We start from the raw sequence: 17,396 nt of genomic DNA, 5'->3' as shown, positions 1-17,396 counted from the left end.
AAAGCCAATTTTCCAGTAACTGCTATCAATAGCCCGCATATGGAATGCTCTTCATGCGCTTTCAGATCATGGTCACATTTCAGCAAGGAGGTTAATTCCTAATCTGGGCGATCACTCGTCCGTCAGCAGAAGTCTTGAGCATACCAGCATGAAGTTAGATGATAATGGGCCTATAAAGTGCAGCCATTTTATGTGGGAGACTCTTCCATATCTTTACTCACGGTGCCTTTATAGTGATCCTTGAAATTCCTGCCTGTAAAGTGCAGCTACATACTTCAAGCATAATGCAATAATTACTTCACCCATGGATGCTGACAGATCCCCAATAAGACTAGAGAGTGTCAATGAATGCTTCTAATTCTTCAGGACGGTAGTTTTTTTCTATACCAATGAAGCAGGATATTGCATCACAACCAATCAGTGCATGCATGGGCGGAGAGAAGATCAGATTTTTTAATGAACTTGTTAACATAAATACCCGGCATAAATATGACACTACGGTTTCTAGAACATGGCTCCATGACCACCTTTACTGCACGTGGCATGTTGTTGGTATGTGAATGTGGTTTATGGGCATACCAGTACTCATCAAACTGCATCCAAGAACAAATAATACTCCAGTACAAAATACAAGTAGAAACTACATTTGTACAGACGCAACAACAATTTAACTTGTAATAATGTTAAAATGGATAAATAAATGGACTCAAATTGTTTCATGGCGGCCATTTTGATATTAAGCTTCCATCTTAAATTGTTCAAAACAAAATAATAATAACATACAAAATAAATTTACCGCATCAACAACAATGGACCTTGTAATAATTTCAAAAGCGGATAAAAAATTAATTGTATTAGGGACTGTGCAATAATTATGAGCCTCCTGTGGGTAAAATTTCCCAACGGCGTACCAAAAATGCCCCCTATTCTTGGCCTGCCAAATTTCTTTGTTCCCCATTTCACAAACCAATTTTAATGCTCTAGATTTTGTTGCGAGCGTAGTGAGCAGGAAAATAATACATATTTAATCGTTTCCATACTATTTTCACTGTTAAAGCGTTTTATTTAAGTCGCTTGCCCCATTTCGGCTGGCCAATAAATTCTGGATTCTTGCCCTCCCAATTCCGTTATGGTGGTCATTTTGAATTTTTATGTTTCTTGGAACATGCCCAAAGTTCCGCATCTGGCACTCAATGGATTTGGAATCAGCGTCTCTCCCATTCCCCTTCTCCCTTCTCCATATTCTCTCCCCCTCTCCCCTCCATCTATCCTCGCTCTCTCAAACACACCCCTACTCTTTTAGGGGCATGTGAGGCGACTTTCAAGGGATAACATTAAAGAGATTGCGATTTCCAAACGCCGTGATCGGACGCACGTCGACCTATTCAAAACCACTCTCCACAATCGTAGCGAGGTATTTAGCCAGTTTTGAAGATTTTGCACGTGCGAAATTAACGTACTAGATACATTGTTGAAAATGCACAGAATTTATCCATTTCCAAATATGTTAAAGACAGTCAAGGATAATGAACATAAAAAGGAAAGTCTAACTATTAACGCACCTAATTTTCAGCACAAAAAGTCTCATTTTTAAATTAAAGTCATGATATACGGATGTAGTGGTCCTTAATCTACCAATATATACTATTTGGAGCAACTATAATATTTGGGGAGCACAAAAATACAATTAAGTTTAAGCAGCATATTAACCATTAACCCTGGTGTTTACTCAGTAACCTGCGATAACCATTACATTTTCAATCACAATGCCCTCTATCGACCATATCAGATAAGCTCAGATATTAGTCTTTGTTCTCCTTTGTGACTAATGATCACAATCCAGTTTGGAACCGAGACTAGCAATATTTAACACCGTTTTCAACGTCGTATAAACGCACGGGCTAACGTACGTGCCACGCACCACGTATGTAACATCGCAATCTCTCTACAGCCTGTCTCAAAAAAATTGTGCAAGTGAAAAGCGCCCTCTTTGGCAATTAGAAAATACCGTTGTGACATGATGCTTACATCAACGTCAAGGGCACAATCTTAGCTCTCAAATACCGTTTGTTCTGTTCAATTTGCTCTTTTTAATCTCGAGATATGTTTAGTTAACAACGAAAGGGTAAAATCACAATTGTGCCACATTTACTAGGGAATAGGGCTGTACATGTAAATCAATGATAGCTGATGTTGATGCGTCTAATGCACTCCTCCCTTCGGGGCTCGTGCATTAGACGCATCAACACCAGCATGCGTGCTTTATTTTGTCTAATTTCATTAATTTGTCAAATTTCATGAACTTGTCAAAGTTCATTAACATATTAGTGTGCAATATTTGTTTGTCTTTTAACATGTCTTGAATGACAAAGAGAACAGTATTTACCGTGGTAAAATCATTGACATGCACATGTATTTAATTTTACAGCAGAATGTGAAATATTTATTTATCGTTTAATTTGTCGTAAGTGGGAAAAGAGAATCATTATACCTTTATCATGATAAAGCACTAAAAGTAATTTTGCATTGTTGTGTAATTGATCCATTCTTTTGATTTCACGAAGGAACTCTTGATAAACTTGATGCTATCATTGATTTACATGTACAGCCCTCTTCCCTAGTAAAAGTGGCACAATTGTGATTTTACCCTTCTGTTGTTAAATAAGCATATCTCGAGATTAAAACAAGCACATTGAACAGACTAAACGGCATTTGAGAGCTAAGACTGCCACAGAGGGCGCTTTTTACTTGCACAATTGTTTTTGAGACAGGCTGTATTGTTGACAAAAATGAGCAAAAATTGCCTAAACGTGAAATATCACTGCGGCCAGCAACCCACAGGGAGCGGGTCAAGCAGCACAAGATGTCCCATGGGGGGAACTGTCCACCCCCTTGGCTACCGTCACTACACCTCCCTGTCCACCGTCCCTCTCCTCCTTTCTACCCTCTTTCTTACGAAATGCAACATAATTAGGACATGTTCTATTAAAAATATACGCACCTCTTATAGTCTTCCCGAAGTATCCTACACTGATAGCTCTAGTAAAAACAAGCCATTTTTTACGTCAATTCAATACCCTTGCCGTTGAAGTTGTCAGAGAACGCCATTTCGCAACCTAATTTAATCACTAATTTTCAAAAATATGTGGCGTGTTTTTTACCCAAACCAAAAGAGATTTCAAATAATTGGTCTTTTAACTAACTGTAATGTTGTACTACATGAGGAAATATAAAAACTATTATTCTTAAAATTGCCGTATTTTCATTCATAATTTACTGCTCACTATAGATTTTTGCGTTCACTCGACTTCTAGAGGCTTTCATGGCAGAGAGGTTTTGAATAGATAATCCTCATAATCCTATCATGCCTATAGACGGTCAAGTTTGTGCTTTTGAGCCGGATTTCGCAAACTCTCTCGGAGTGTGTTTAAAGTGGCTGTATACGAAAAGATTATTCGGCAATATCCATTGTTTTCACACTTATAAACACGCTCTTATTTAAAAAGTGAAACCTAGTCACAGAAGCTAATACATTTAGCATCGTGCTGCTGTGTGGTGCACGAAGCAATTAAACGCCCTCTTTTACTCTTTCCCTAATATCAGAATGTGACACTGATGTTAGCGGCGCTATTTTACAAGCTGTTTTGTTTCAGGCACCATGTACAACATGCTGCTGTTTTCATTGATATTTGGTTATTCAGGTTTATACCTGCTATACTCTTCCAAGAAGTATCCTACACTGATTATAGTTCCAGTAAAAACAAGCTATTTTACGTTAATTCGACCCCCTTACCACTTTAACCTAATTCATCACTAATTTTCTAAAATGTTTGGCGTGCTTTTTACCAAAACCAAAAGAGATTTCCAATAATTGGTCTTTTTCAACTAGATAACTTGTAATTTTGTACTGCATAAGGAAATAAAGAAATTATTATTCTTAAATTGACCTATTTTCATTCATAATTTACTGCTCACTATAGATTTTTGCGTTCACTCGACTTCTAGAGGCTTCCATGGCAGAGTGGTTTTGAATAGACAATTTTCTTAATCCTAGACGTTGAAGTTTGTGCTTTTGAACCGGGTAACTCTCTTAGAGTGTGTTTAAGGGTAGACTAGATATTGTTGGTCGAAGCAGCCAAAAATCAATTTGAAAAAATAATTGAAAAAAATAGCACTTTGATGTTTTGCAAAAGTTTATTCTACAAATCATATACTTTGAAAACTTGCTTGATTTATTGTTGTTAATGATTTATGTACGTTTTACAAAGTGTTGTTGTTTGAGCCGTCTTTACAACATAACTCAAGAACCACAGGACCTACATCTGTGATATTTGAATTCTTCTACAAACTCGTTATGAAATAATCAATACAATTTTTGCCAAAGATCACTACCATTCGCAAGATGATGTGAACTACCAAATCGCAACAGTTTAAAATAGTTGCTAACCTTAAAGTGGCTGTATATGGAAAGATTATACGGCAATATCCATTGTTTTCGCAGCACTTATACGCTAAATAACGGATAATCTGACTCATAAACTTTAAAAAGACAAGTTCACGGATCAGGTGTATAATAGGCCTACTTTGAGCTACTTTGGTCTAATATTTAATATTCATATCTAACCTACTCTTCACTTATTCAACAATAAATATTAAAAAAGTGATATGAGGCTTAATAATGATACCTGCGTCTTGACTCTGGAAAACAATTTTTTAACCGGAATAATATGGGGTCTTTGGAAAACAATTTATTAACCGGAATAATATGGGGTCTTTGGATCACAGAACATGTTCTGGTAATGTAGTCTTTGGGTGACAGTGATGGTGAAAAGGGGGGGGGGGTCTTAATAGCCCTACATACGCGTTACCTCGAAAGTGGGAGCGCCCCCCTCCGAATTTCAGCACACCACATCAAAGCTCCCATTGGGCGCCCCATTCCTTTTTTAAAGGAATTTTTATTAAGCCACCTTCAGGAAACAAATTTGGCTATAACTGTTAAGAACAAAATTGTATGCAAGATGCCTTGACACTTAAGTAAACAAATTACCCTGGGCAAATTACACAGCTATTTTGGTCTTGCTAGATATTGTCAGGGATATTTGTCTCATAGCCCTGCTTTTATGAACACCAATTATTATTTTGTAACAGAAAATATTTATACAGGTTTATACACACATTGCTGGGTTATTACAAGAGTCAATAAACATTCAATTAACTACATGTATAGATAATGGACTTAGTTTTGTGCTCATCATGCAGTTATTGTTAACTACATGTATGCACACAACACAGGGGCACTCACAATAGGCAATTGAACCCTACTGGTAGCGCTGTGTTGTAGCTATTGGGGACGAACTAGTTAGTATCATATATCAAAAAGTATAAAAGCTATGATTTTAGTACTTTCTCTATGTTTCAATTACTTATTCTTTCGCAAATATCTGAATCTTCAACCCGGTACAAGCTTTAATAACGGAGGAACATACATTTTTATTAAAAAGAAATCCTACCATCTATCCAAACTCGCCGTGTTATTCCAATGCACATTTTACTTCACCGGGCAGCCATTTTTTGATCGTATTTTGAAGATTGGTGTCGTAAAACCGTCATAGGTACAAATTTAGTACTTTCTGTCAATCAATTATGGCTTATCCTCTACATGTCAATCTTTAAATATACGGTGTGCAAAAAGTTCGTTCCGCCCTTATGCCTGGTTTGCCCCAAGCATATCATCACTATAGTTAGAGGGCCATCAGCTTTTGCCCTCAGGATTACTTGCTATGAATGTTCTTAATGCAAACATGGTGTAAAAATTCTCCAGGCATTTTGCATTTCTTGTAGTGTGGACAAACGTCTGTTTTGAGGAATTTAAAGGACCACAAACCTCAGAGAATTTAAAGATGGCGTTCAAGAAAACCCGACAGTGGCTTGTCCAAAGAAAGAGAAATTGATAGAGAATGGAGGAAGAAAGGTCTTAACCTTATAGGGAAATTGTGGTCTATTCTAAAAGAAAGGTTTTTGTGAAACTTCTTATTGCAAAATCATAATACAAATTGCAGAAAGAGTCCAGAATGTATGGCCAAGCCTAGACAAGAATAAGGAACTTCTTGTGCCATTAGTGAACAGTATCTTGGGAAAGCGTGATTTGAAGGTGATCATGTGATTGACCACCAAGGATACCATGACTTCAAATAAATTGGTTAAACATCTCTACTAATGTACCAAAATAACAAATAACAAAATATATCCTAAAATGTATTATGTAAGTTTAACTTTGAATACATTATAAATGCTTGGGGGTAGGAGCGGAACGAACTTATTGCACACGGTATAATTGGCATAGTCCTTATAATAACGGTCGTCTGCCTTGATGAGTAAATGACAGCAAACAGCTGCAAACCAGTGAAAAATATCCCAAAACTTGGTCAGTGGAGCTCCGCTGGTACATGTCAATAGAGTCTTTATCGATTGGATTAGTCGTCCGAAATGGACAATGCGGTCGCTCATTGGATCAATATTATCAGGTGGTAATAAATTTGCATTGGACAATAGATTACTATATAATGGTTTAGTACTGCATATATCGGTTTAATCTTCAATAAGCGGGTTTATGGCTGGAAAGGTCACGGTGAATTCGCCGTGGACGTAAGTGCACTATGTTGTAGTTATATTGAACTTTTTCTTAAGTAAATCACCTGCTGCATAGTTTTCTATACATAGATGGGTAAATCACAAAATAAACATTGCTGACCATGTCCTGCCTAGTTTTGATTAACCAATCAGTTATGTGTATTGTCAGCATGTGATGGCTAAAGCCAACTGCAAACATGTTTATAAATAAAAATTCCCTTTAAAAGGGAAGGCCAGCCTCAATGCAGAAGAGGTCTTGTAAATAGTTTGGGTCACCGTGAAAGGCATTTTTAGGATCACGCTTACATCCATGTTACATGACAGTTCACCAAACCATCAATGGTGAGAACATGCACACTGAAACAGCAAAAAACATTAACTCCTATAACTCCTGTCAACTCTTTAATTCATTACTCCAAATTGTTGTGTATTTTTGTCTTTACTGCTTTTTACCCATGCTTATTATTAAAATCAAGAAATACACTGCAGTTGTTAGTTAATTCGCTATGTTAACTCAACTTACATGCACATTTTATTTTAAAATAATTTTATATTATTTCGCAATGTATAGTTTACTATAAAGTAGATAGTGGCAAGCACATGATAAAGGACTGATCATTCACTACAATCTTCACTTTTAAACTGTATTTTTTGAATGTGTTGATTGTTAGTCCGAAACTCCTGCAAACCCAGTAAACACAAAACGTTTTCGACATCATTCGCAATGTCGGGTTATATAAAGGGTATATTAAGGGTATAAAACGTTTTCATAACATTAAAAATCATTTTTGATAATCTACTGCTCAGCAAACAAAAATGTTTTACAGAAAACGTTTAAATGTCGGGTTATATAAAGGGTATAAAACGTTTTAATAACATTTCCAAAACATTTTTGAAAACTTTATACAAAACATTCTAAACAGAATGTTATTTTGGGAGTTGCAAAATATTTTGCGAAAAATGTTTGCCCAAAATATTTGCAATAACGTTTTAAAACGTTTTCATAACCTTTATATAACCCGACATTTAAATGTTATTAAAACGTTTTGAAAAAAAAACATTTAAGAACATTTCTGTGTTTCCTGGGTGCAAATATTTTAACTTAATGTTATGTTAGTGTTGACAAAATATTTGGCAAAAAATCTTTGCAAAAATAGTTTACAATAACATTTTTGAAAACATTTTAAAAATATTGTTGTAGTGTGTTTTCATACAAAACGTTTTAAAACGTTTTCATGACCTTTATATAACCCGACATTTTAATGTTATTAAAACGTTTTTATGTAAACCAAAAGCCAAAATATAACGTTTTTGTGTTTGCTGGGAAGCTATGGACATGGCATCTTGCCTACTCCATTCTGTAATAGTCTGCATTGTGTGTTTTCTCAGTCTTCAATCATTTTGTTGAATGTAATTTTATGAATCAAATAAAAAAGATAGAAATTGGCCTCACTTTAGTTATTTGTCATTTTACAGTATTTATAATTTATAAAGTAAGACAATAATTTATTTATTTTCTATAAGTGCATGTCAAAATATGGGATATATTGTTCGATATTATAGCTAGCCCCTAAAAACTTTATTTTCAATCGGATTTTTCCCGTTGAAAAGACAAAACTGATGTTAAAGATAGCAATAATATCATCAATAACATTTTGAGTCAATTTTATCCATAAAACGATACAGGATAGGATAGATAATTACTTTGACTTAAATGTGGTCCATATAATGAAGAGTTTGATTCTACAACATTATTAGATCTGTTATCAACATATCAATTATGCACTCACAGGCAACCAAACATCATGCTATGCTCAGTAGTAGTCCACTGATATGACCTGGTGATCATTCCCCCGCTTTGACCATGTCATTTTTTTGATATGCTGATTGCTGAACAAGTTTATGTTTATATGTGTAGGCCTAACCTATGATAACTTTTTAAGTCATAATTAATTCAAACATAACTTTGGCAATACTCAATCGTTTTCGTTCGTTGAAACGGCAAAACATACTTTCTTTTCCTTGCAAATCGAATTAGCAGACATCAAAAACATTTCCACCACGAGAAGTAAAAAAAATAATTCATACCAATAGAAGAAGGAAACAAAAGGGAGACACCTTATCCCAGTGTCGAGGAGCTTAAAACTACCTTTTGCCAGCATTTTGGCACTTGTGCCAACTCTTTCCATCTATGCTGGATTTTTTCCAATTGGGTACTTACACCTTGTCCCATTTTGGATGCTCCTACCTACACTACTCTATATTTCATCCTTTTCTATTTTTAGTCTAGCCGAGCGGCGGCTAGACTCCTGTTTCTGGGCGATTTCTTTCTTCTTCTTCTTCTTCTTCTTCTGTCAACATTTAACATAATTTGCTCTAGCTCCTTCATTATTTGACCGATTATGACCAAACTTGCGCACAAGCTCAACTACCCCAGCCTTTACATATGACATGACCCATTTGGGGTCAAACGTCACGCATGAGTAATTTTGGCTAAAAATGTGATTTTTACCAAAAATGCTTCTTCTCCTACAGATTACATGGTAGAGTATCGAGATTTGGACATTTACCTTGGCTATAGCCGGGGCCTATGGGGTCCTCACAGATTTGGGGTCAAAGGTCATTAAGGGGTATTTCCGGCACATAACCAAATACCTTCAAAATGCTTCTTTTCCTACAGATTCTATGGTACAGAGATGCGACTGACACATATGCATTGACATTAGTTGGTGTCTATGGGGTCCTCACAGATTTTGAGTTCAAGGTCAAACAGGGGACAAAAATGGTTGATTACTGAAAATCACTTTAAAATTCAATATTTTCTGCATATTACGTGCTGTGATCATCAGAATAATGCCAAAAGGGCTCTAGCATTATGTTCATGTACGATTGTAATCAGATTTGGCTTAAACATGGAGGAGGGGTCTGTTTTGGGGTCAAAAAAGGGGAAAAATTCTAAAGTTTGTCCAATTTAAATGAAAATTAGTATATGTGATCTTGATATGATTCAAAATATATTGGAGGTCATTTCAAGGTCACCAGAGGTCAACGAAAGGTCAAAAGGGGTCAAATTACAAAGTTTATTCAATTTGAATGAAAATTAGTATATGTTATGTGGATATGATGCAAAATGTGGTGAAGGTCATTTCAAGGTCATCAGATGTCATTTCAAGGTCACGGCTAGACTTCGCAGCCTTACTAAGGATGCAATATATCTAGTTTCATCCTTCTATCTGTCTACCTTCTCTACCTTAAAACTTCCTTTCGCAACACAGCTGGTTAGGAAAGGTGAGCCAAGTTAGTTGGCTTGGTAGTTTGTTTTTTGTCTGGTGTTGTTTTTGGATTGGAGCTTTCGTCCTAAGTATCGTAGAGGATGGGAGTTCTTATTCCACATACTAGGGTAAAGGCGCTGAATTCCAGTACTGATGGGTACATAAATCATATCACACTGGCGGTACAGGACACAGATCCCCAGTGTGAAGGTGACAGCGTAACCCCACACGGGCATCAGGAAATGGGCGATACTGTCAAATTAAATCCGGACTGTGGACTCAAAAGGTTGTCCACAGACGGACAACATCATCCATTTCCTTTTGTCGGGTAAAAGCTAGTGTGGGTGCCAGCTTGTGTTGTGACTTTTACTTTTACTTCTTCTCTTCATCTTTCTTTCTTGCTGTCCCAATCATAGTGTTTTGTGTAGGATGTGGATTCTCAGGGGCGCTGAGACCCCTGTCAGTATAACAGCAAGAGCTGACTTCAAGAACTCCTCTCTTCCAACTCGGAGCTCATCCAGCCTCTACCATGTTATCTCGCCAGTGTGGTATGAGTAGGCAGAAGGAAGGGACACTTTCGTAGGGTGAACCTTCTTTAACCCAGCTATGGGTAAATAGCGAATACTAGCTATGGTTTAAATAGTCGTCAATGGTCAACAGCATTGATGTATGTGTTGCACCGGAGGAATCAACCGTATGGTCAACGACAAAACACAATTACACAAAGCTCACATCTGGCATCCAGGGAGATGGTTTGTGTCAAGAGGAGACTAGTACTGTAAGAACTCAGGAATGGCCCTCTACTGTTGGTACGGAAGGACCTGGCCACCCACCGTACTATTTGGCCTTGAATGTAAGCATGAGAGTACAAAGTCAAAAGAAAACGATGGTATCGGAAGGTGCGACCCGCAGGCCGGAAAATACGTCAATGGCTACTGGGGAAGAGAGAGATGCTGCTCAGAGTACACCTGTTGGTGATGACAGATCAGGATTAAAGCCTGCTACAGGAAGTCCTGTTCTTGACGGTCCCAGGAAGGAAAGGAACAGCACCCCTTTAAGGAAGCCAATAAATATTGCTACATGGAATGTACGCAGTATGTCAGGAGGAAAGATTGAAGTTGTGGAGAAGGAGATGGTTGCAAACAATATTAAGATCCTAGGAGTAACAGAGTTGTGGTGGCTTGGACAAGGGAGGTTCACTACAGATGATGGAAGTATGTTTATCTATTCTGGAAAAGATCCTGGAAGGAAACGTGGAGGTGTGGGTTTCATAATAGAAAGAACCACAGCCAAGTGTGTTTTGGGATATAATCCAATAAATGAAAGAGTGATGACTGTAAGACTGCAAGGACATCCTTTAAATATATCTATCATACAAGTGTATATGCACCAACATCAGATGCATCAGAGAGTGAGATGACAGACTTCCATGAGATGGTACAAGGAGTTATGGATAGTATACCTAGAAGAGACTTACTCATCGTACTGGGGGATTGGAATGCTAAGATTGGCAAAATGAAGGAGAAAACTGGGTGTATAGGCCAATATGGACTTGGGATCAGAAATGAACGTGGAGACAGACTGGAGGAATTTTGTGAAGCTAATAACCTAGTCATTGGGAACACGTTATTTCAGCATCATCCACGGAGACTGTGGACTTGGATGAGCCCAGGAGATAGAACAAGAAACCAGATCGATTACATCATGGTCAGGAAGAGGTGGAGAACATCACTCCAAAATGTCAGGACACGACCAGGCGCTGACTGTGGTAGTGACCATCAGCTACTTGTAGCCAAAGTAAAACTAAAACTGAGAGCTAAGAGAGACAATGCACCACCTACCAGGTATGATGTTGACAACATTCCCACTCAATATTCAGTAGATGTGAAGAACAGGTTTGATGAGTTACTGAAAGTTAATGAAGAGGAGCAGACCCCAAATGAATTGTGGGAAGACATGAAAGAAACAGTCCAGAGCACAGCAAAGAAGTACATCCCTAGAAAGATGAAACGGAAACAGCCGTGGATCTCTCAGCAGACCTTAAACCTAGCTGATGACAGGAAGAGAGCAAAGGCAGATGGAGGAAAGGAAGAATGGGCACGCTTAAACAAAGAGGAGGTCTCCAAAAGTGTTAAGGAGGACAAAAGAAACTACATCGAAAGGAAGTGTGTGGAAATGGAAAGATGTAAGGGTGACTCAAAATAGCTTTTGGTATTGCCAAAGAACTTACCAAGAAGTGGACCCCAGGATGGATGTTATAAATGATGAGAAAGGTAACACTCTTACCGAAAGTGTAGACATCAAAAGGCGATGGGTTCAGTATAGTTCCCAGCTGTTTGAGGCACAAGATGACAAGGTGTATGTACAGTGTGAAACGAGTGAGGAAGAACCTCCACCATTGAGATCTGAAGTTGAGCTTGCCATGGAACAAATGAAAAATGCTAAGTCACCTGGCATTGATAATGTAGCTTCTGAGTTGTGGAAGGCAACTGGGAAAGAAGGGATAGACCTAATGTGGCGTCTATGTGGTACGATGGCGTACTCTTGTGAAGACCACAGCAGCGCTACACAGCGCCACCTGACAGAGAGAGAGAGAGAAGAAGGCTATAATCTTAGCTAATCTTTAGTGTACACAAACCCCATCTCAGAATTAGGTACCAGCCCTATGGGCTGGCGAAAAGGGTAAAAATTTCCTACACTGAGCAGTCTCTTTGACGGTTTTAGGGCTGATAGTCCTTGTCATGTGGGGCACGATTAGATAAATGCATACAAACTAAGGTATGAGATATTAGGAATTATTTCCTAGTCTCTTAACCACAGGGTTGGTGGGCTAAAATAGCTATTCAGGACACAGGATATGTAAGGGATAAACTGTGCATATGAGATGTGAGGGGAAGTGACATTATTTCACTGCCGTGAAAAAAGTGAAAATCTTATCACGGAAGCTAATCAATCATGCATTTATAATAAAACGCCCTCTTTTACTCTTTCCCTAATATCAGAATATGACACTGATGTTAGCGGCGCTATTTTACAAGCTGTTTTGTTTCAGGTACCATGTACAACAAAGTGCTGTTTCATTGATATTTGGTTGTTCAGATTTATACCTTTAAAATAAATAAATAAATAAATAAATAAATAAATAAATAAATAAATAAATAAATAAATAAATAAATAAATAAATAAATAAATAAATAAATAAATAAATAAATAAATAAATAAATAAATAAATAAATAAATAAATAAATAAACCCATCGTGTAAGCTTTTGTGACGCATAAATATAGTATATTTAAGCGATTTATTTATTTATTTATTATTGAACGACACTTGCCTCATCCGAGCAAAATAATGGATCATCACCCCTCTAGGGGCACTCAAATATGAAAGTGGCGTACCTGTGCCTCCTGGAATACGACACTAGCATGGGTAGGGGGTCATTAGCCTATGTGTGGACACGCTTAAAATTGGGCGTCATTGACCATGAAAAATAACTTTCTTTGCAAATATGCGTTCAAATTTGCCATTTTGAAGCTAAACAATTTGCTACAAAAATGTGAAAAATTCAGATTTGGTGTGACCTAAAAACAAAAGGGTCATTGGGTGTAAGCTGATGAAAAAAGGGGTCATTGGGGTGTGAGCTGATGAAAAAAGGGGTCATTGGGTGGCAGATTTGCTAAAAAAAGGATGTCTTGACAGGCACGTGACGCGTGCCAATATATGCGAGTGCTCCCAGCCATAACCACACACGAAGATGACACGTTCCCTTAGTTTTTATTTTTAAATAGGCGACGTAGGCCTACCTCTAAAAAATAAAAATAAACTATCGACAGGGGCCCTCAAGAATCTAAAATAATAATAATAATACAACAAAAAGGATGTGGGAGGAGAGCCCAATTTTAAAAATAGTTTTAAGGGTACTTGCACATCAATTTCATTCAGGGGCGTGTTTGAAAAACGGCACAGCGCATTAGTAAAAAGAATAAAAAATACTAAAATTTTCACCGGGGTTCGAACCACTGCCAATTGCACTATGAATGCTAAAGATGCCTACTGTGCCACGGTGACTGTGTTTAACATTCGGCGATTTTAAAAGATATACATATCAACACGTTTCTAGTGTATTGAAAATCAGATTTTGGTAGGAATACGGTCATAGAAAGACATATGACTCTACTTATCTGTTCGTTTTTCATTTAATACAAATTAATTTTGCTGAATTGAACTGGTACGACTCTTAGGACTCGTGATAAACGACGATTAATTTAGTAATAATAAAATGAAAACGCTGGGTCATTCACGACGTCATTTGTAATTCATGTCAAAACCTGGGGAGGACCACACACATCCGTGTGGCATGTGTACGTGCGCAATCGATACTCAATGATCCAGACAATAGCGTTTGAATAATACCGCCCTTATGTCACTTGCGGGAAGATATACTATAGGCCTACCCTAATAGCTTACAATAGATACCCCACCGTAAATAGCTCTCTTCATTACCTCGCTGTCCCAGTATATATACTTTTGAACCATATTTTGTTCAAAAATGATAGGAAGGGACTGTTTTCAGCTAAAATGTTGGTTATCAGCAGATGCTTGATGATACCGGGAAGTGTTGCAGAAAGGTAAGCGTACTCTTTATTTATTCGAAATATCACATATCAATGAATTTAAATTGGAAATCCAAAAAGGAAATGTCAGGTCAAAATTTTCACCTTAGAATTATTGTGAAATAAAATCAAACCAGATTTAGGCTCCGCAAACAACGTCCATTTATTCCCATTGGTGTTTGCTACACGAGCATATAATAAATTATGATTTGGGGCTAATGTGAGAAGAGTAAATGCCTCGAGTTTCAAAATACACCGAGTGATGTTTTTTGATCAAAAACATCGACAATTCAAGACACTGTAAAAACAAATCAAGAATTTTCTGGGATAATTGCAACTAAATGGTTTTAATAGTATAATAATTTATTCTTTTGAATTTCCATGCAGATATGTTTATGTATATTTTTGTTGTTGAAGTTGGTAATATTGCCATTTCTATATAAGGCTTTTGATATGTATTTTTGTAGCTTGTAGTTGTACTTTGTATGTATTTTTATTATGTAAAGCGCATTGGACATTGTGGAAATGCGCTCAATAAATCCTTGTAATAATAATAAATAATAATAAAGTATAATGAAAGTTATGATCTAAGCTACCAGATGCATCATTAATTTCCTGACTATGATATTTAGTTGTGGGAAAAGATTACTTTAATGTTTTGGCGGGATTATTTCCTGCCAAAAATTTCAACCAAAAAGAGCATGTAGCCTTAACCGCATTGCTTTTGCATAATGGTTTGGCTACAAAACGATTCTCTTATAAATGCATCTACGCACAGTTTCCACCTCGATACACCAGAGTACACTGATATTTCCAAGCACAGCGAGTTTAACCCCTACGCAGTCTGTGTTTATACTACACAGTTGAGTGCATAGCATCATAAGAGCTGTGTGAGATCTAAAGTGGAATAAAGGGATCTGTGATTGGTTTTTGTCAAAACTTCAAGTGTTCCCTTCATCCAATCAGAATTTTTTTTATATCGAACGAAAGCTAACACTTCCCCCTAAAAACGCTTTTTTCATTACGTCAACAGATAACGCAATTCAATGTTTATACTAGGGCGAATGTGGTAAATCTGTTGAAAACGACCTACGGTATCCAAGCACAATTTTTGACCAAAATGTAGGTTTTAAAAGTCAAAACCTCAAGTGATCCTTACAATATTTTTCAAATTTTATGTTATTAAATGAAAGGGTATACTTATATTGTCCATATAACAGCTTAATTTCAATGAGCAATGGCCAATTCTCTTTAAATTGCAAATCTTGTGCAAAAAGTTACTATTTTCGCCTGTTAGGGTGCATTCCCCCCTAAGTGTGAGGTCATGACCCCCTTTGTGCAGACACTGGCATCGCTTTATGTTGTTAACATGGTTAGTAGCAGACACGAAGCTTTGAAAACAGTCATTGATTTGAATCGTTTAGTATGAATATTGATTACATATTAATTATAATTTAGTTTACTCTTATAGTCTTACCTTGATACTCTGCGAACACGTGCTACCAGATGAGGACTCCATTGCGCAGCGAAGCAATCAAACCATAAAATACAAGCTCAAACTAAAATCACTCTCGCCTTTTCCTCCTCGTTGTTGCATTCAGGAAGGAAACAGGAAGTAAATGTAAAAATCGTAGCCACAACTTATGAGAGCATTTTGGTCTCATAACACACAACTTTCGCCATTATTGTATGTCACTTTTACTAAACTGATTTTTCTAATTCGACCAAAACTGAAACACAATTTGTAGAAATGAGCCACGTGATAGGCCATAAGAGCTAGTTAGTATCTATTCATAGTGTGTATGAGCTAATAGGTCTGTCACACTACGACGGACTGGATCAACGTACATCACCGAATACAAAAATATTTTATTCGGTGGAAAAATCACCAGTCCGGCAGAAGATTCGGTGGGATTTTGGGTCCGATTCCCGTTCGTCGCTCTATGCGTTGTGGCCGCTAATAATCCTGCAGGCGTCTTATATCCGATCGTTCAACGTCCGACAAATGACCGGAGTTGGGGGTCCGATTCCCGTTCGTTTCTCTATGCGTTGTGGCCGCTAATAATCCTGCAGGCGTCTTATTTTCGATCGTTCAACGTCCGACAAATGACCGGATTTGGGGTCAACGTCCGACAAATGTCCGGATTTGGGGGTCCGATTCCCGTTCGTCTCTCTATGCGTTGTGGCCGCTAATGATCCTGCAGGCGTTTTATATTCAATCGTTCAACGTTCGACAAATGACCGGCGAATCCGTCGCATGTGGCACCAACAGGGGCGTCCACCATATCAGAAAAGTGGGGGAGGAGAGTGTGTTTGAGAGGGTTTTTGACCCCTTAGAGGCAGTGACGTAGCAAGCACTTTTTCAGAGGGTGAACAAAGTGCATGGGGAAAGACAACTTTTAAGGGGGTAAATTTTGACGAAAATGGTCAAATATTGGCTAATAAGTACAAAAGGGCTACAAATCTGATATATCAGGGCAACCAGCGTCCGGGGGCAATAGAGGTGAGAAACCTTTGGACAATGAAGGCCCAATTGAAGCCATTTGTCATTTTTTGGATCAATTTTAGCACTATTATTGGGTACTATTTTAAAATGTAAACAGACCAGAGTAATATAATCATCATACATGAATTAGTGTTACCTGATGTATGCATGGTATTTTTATTTTGGGGGTCAAAGGTCATTAAGGGGTCACTTCTTGTTTTTAGCTAAATACCTTTAAGAATTTTTATCTCAACAACTAAACAAAGTAGAATTTTTTAATTAAAATGGGAACAATGCATTTTGTCGGTGTACATAAGGTTTTTTTTTTCATTGAGGTCAAAGGTCATTAAAGGAGTCAAAAGGTCAATCAAAAATTTAAAAAAATTCAAAATCCATG

At 37.4% G+C, this 17,396-nt stretch overlaps 1 protein-coding gene across 1 annotated transcript in view; it reads right to left on the bottom strand.

Annotated features, from left to right (window-relative positions):
- Positions 1-16,105, bottom strand: part of LOC140170043 (uncharacterized) — a 91,989-nt gene extending 75,884 nt beyond the window's left edge. Inside the window, exon 1 of the mRNA XM_072193358.1 lies at positions 15,992-16,105. Coding sequence (XP_072049459.1) covers positions 15,992-16,033 — 42 coding nt within the window. The 5' untranslated portion in view covers positions 16,034-16,105. The remainder of the gene's footprint in view (positions 1-15,991) is intronic.
- Between the last annotated feature and the right edge of the window lie 1,291 nt (positions 16,106-17,396).

This window comes from Amphiura filiformis, chromosome 14, assembly GCF_039555335.1.
Source record: "Amphiura filiformis chromosome 14, Afil_fr2py, whole genome shotgun sequence".
NCBI classification, from domain to species: domain Eukaryota; kingdom Metazoa; phylum Echinodermata; class Ophiuroidea; order Amphilepidida; family Amphiuridae; genus Amphiura; species Amphiura filiformis.
This window is presented reverse-complemented; position numbering and strand designations above follow the sequence as displayed.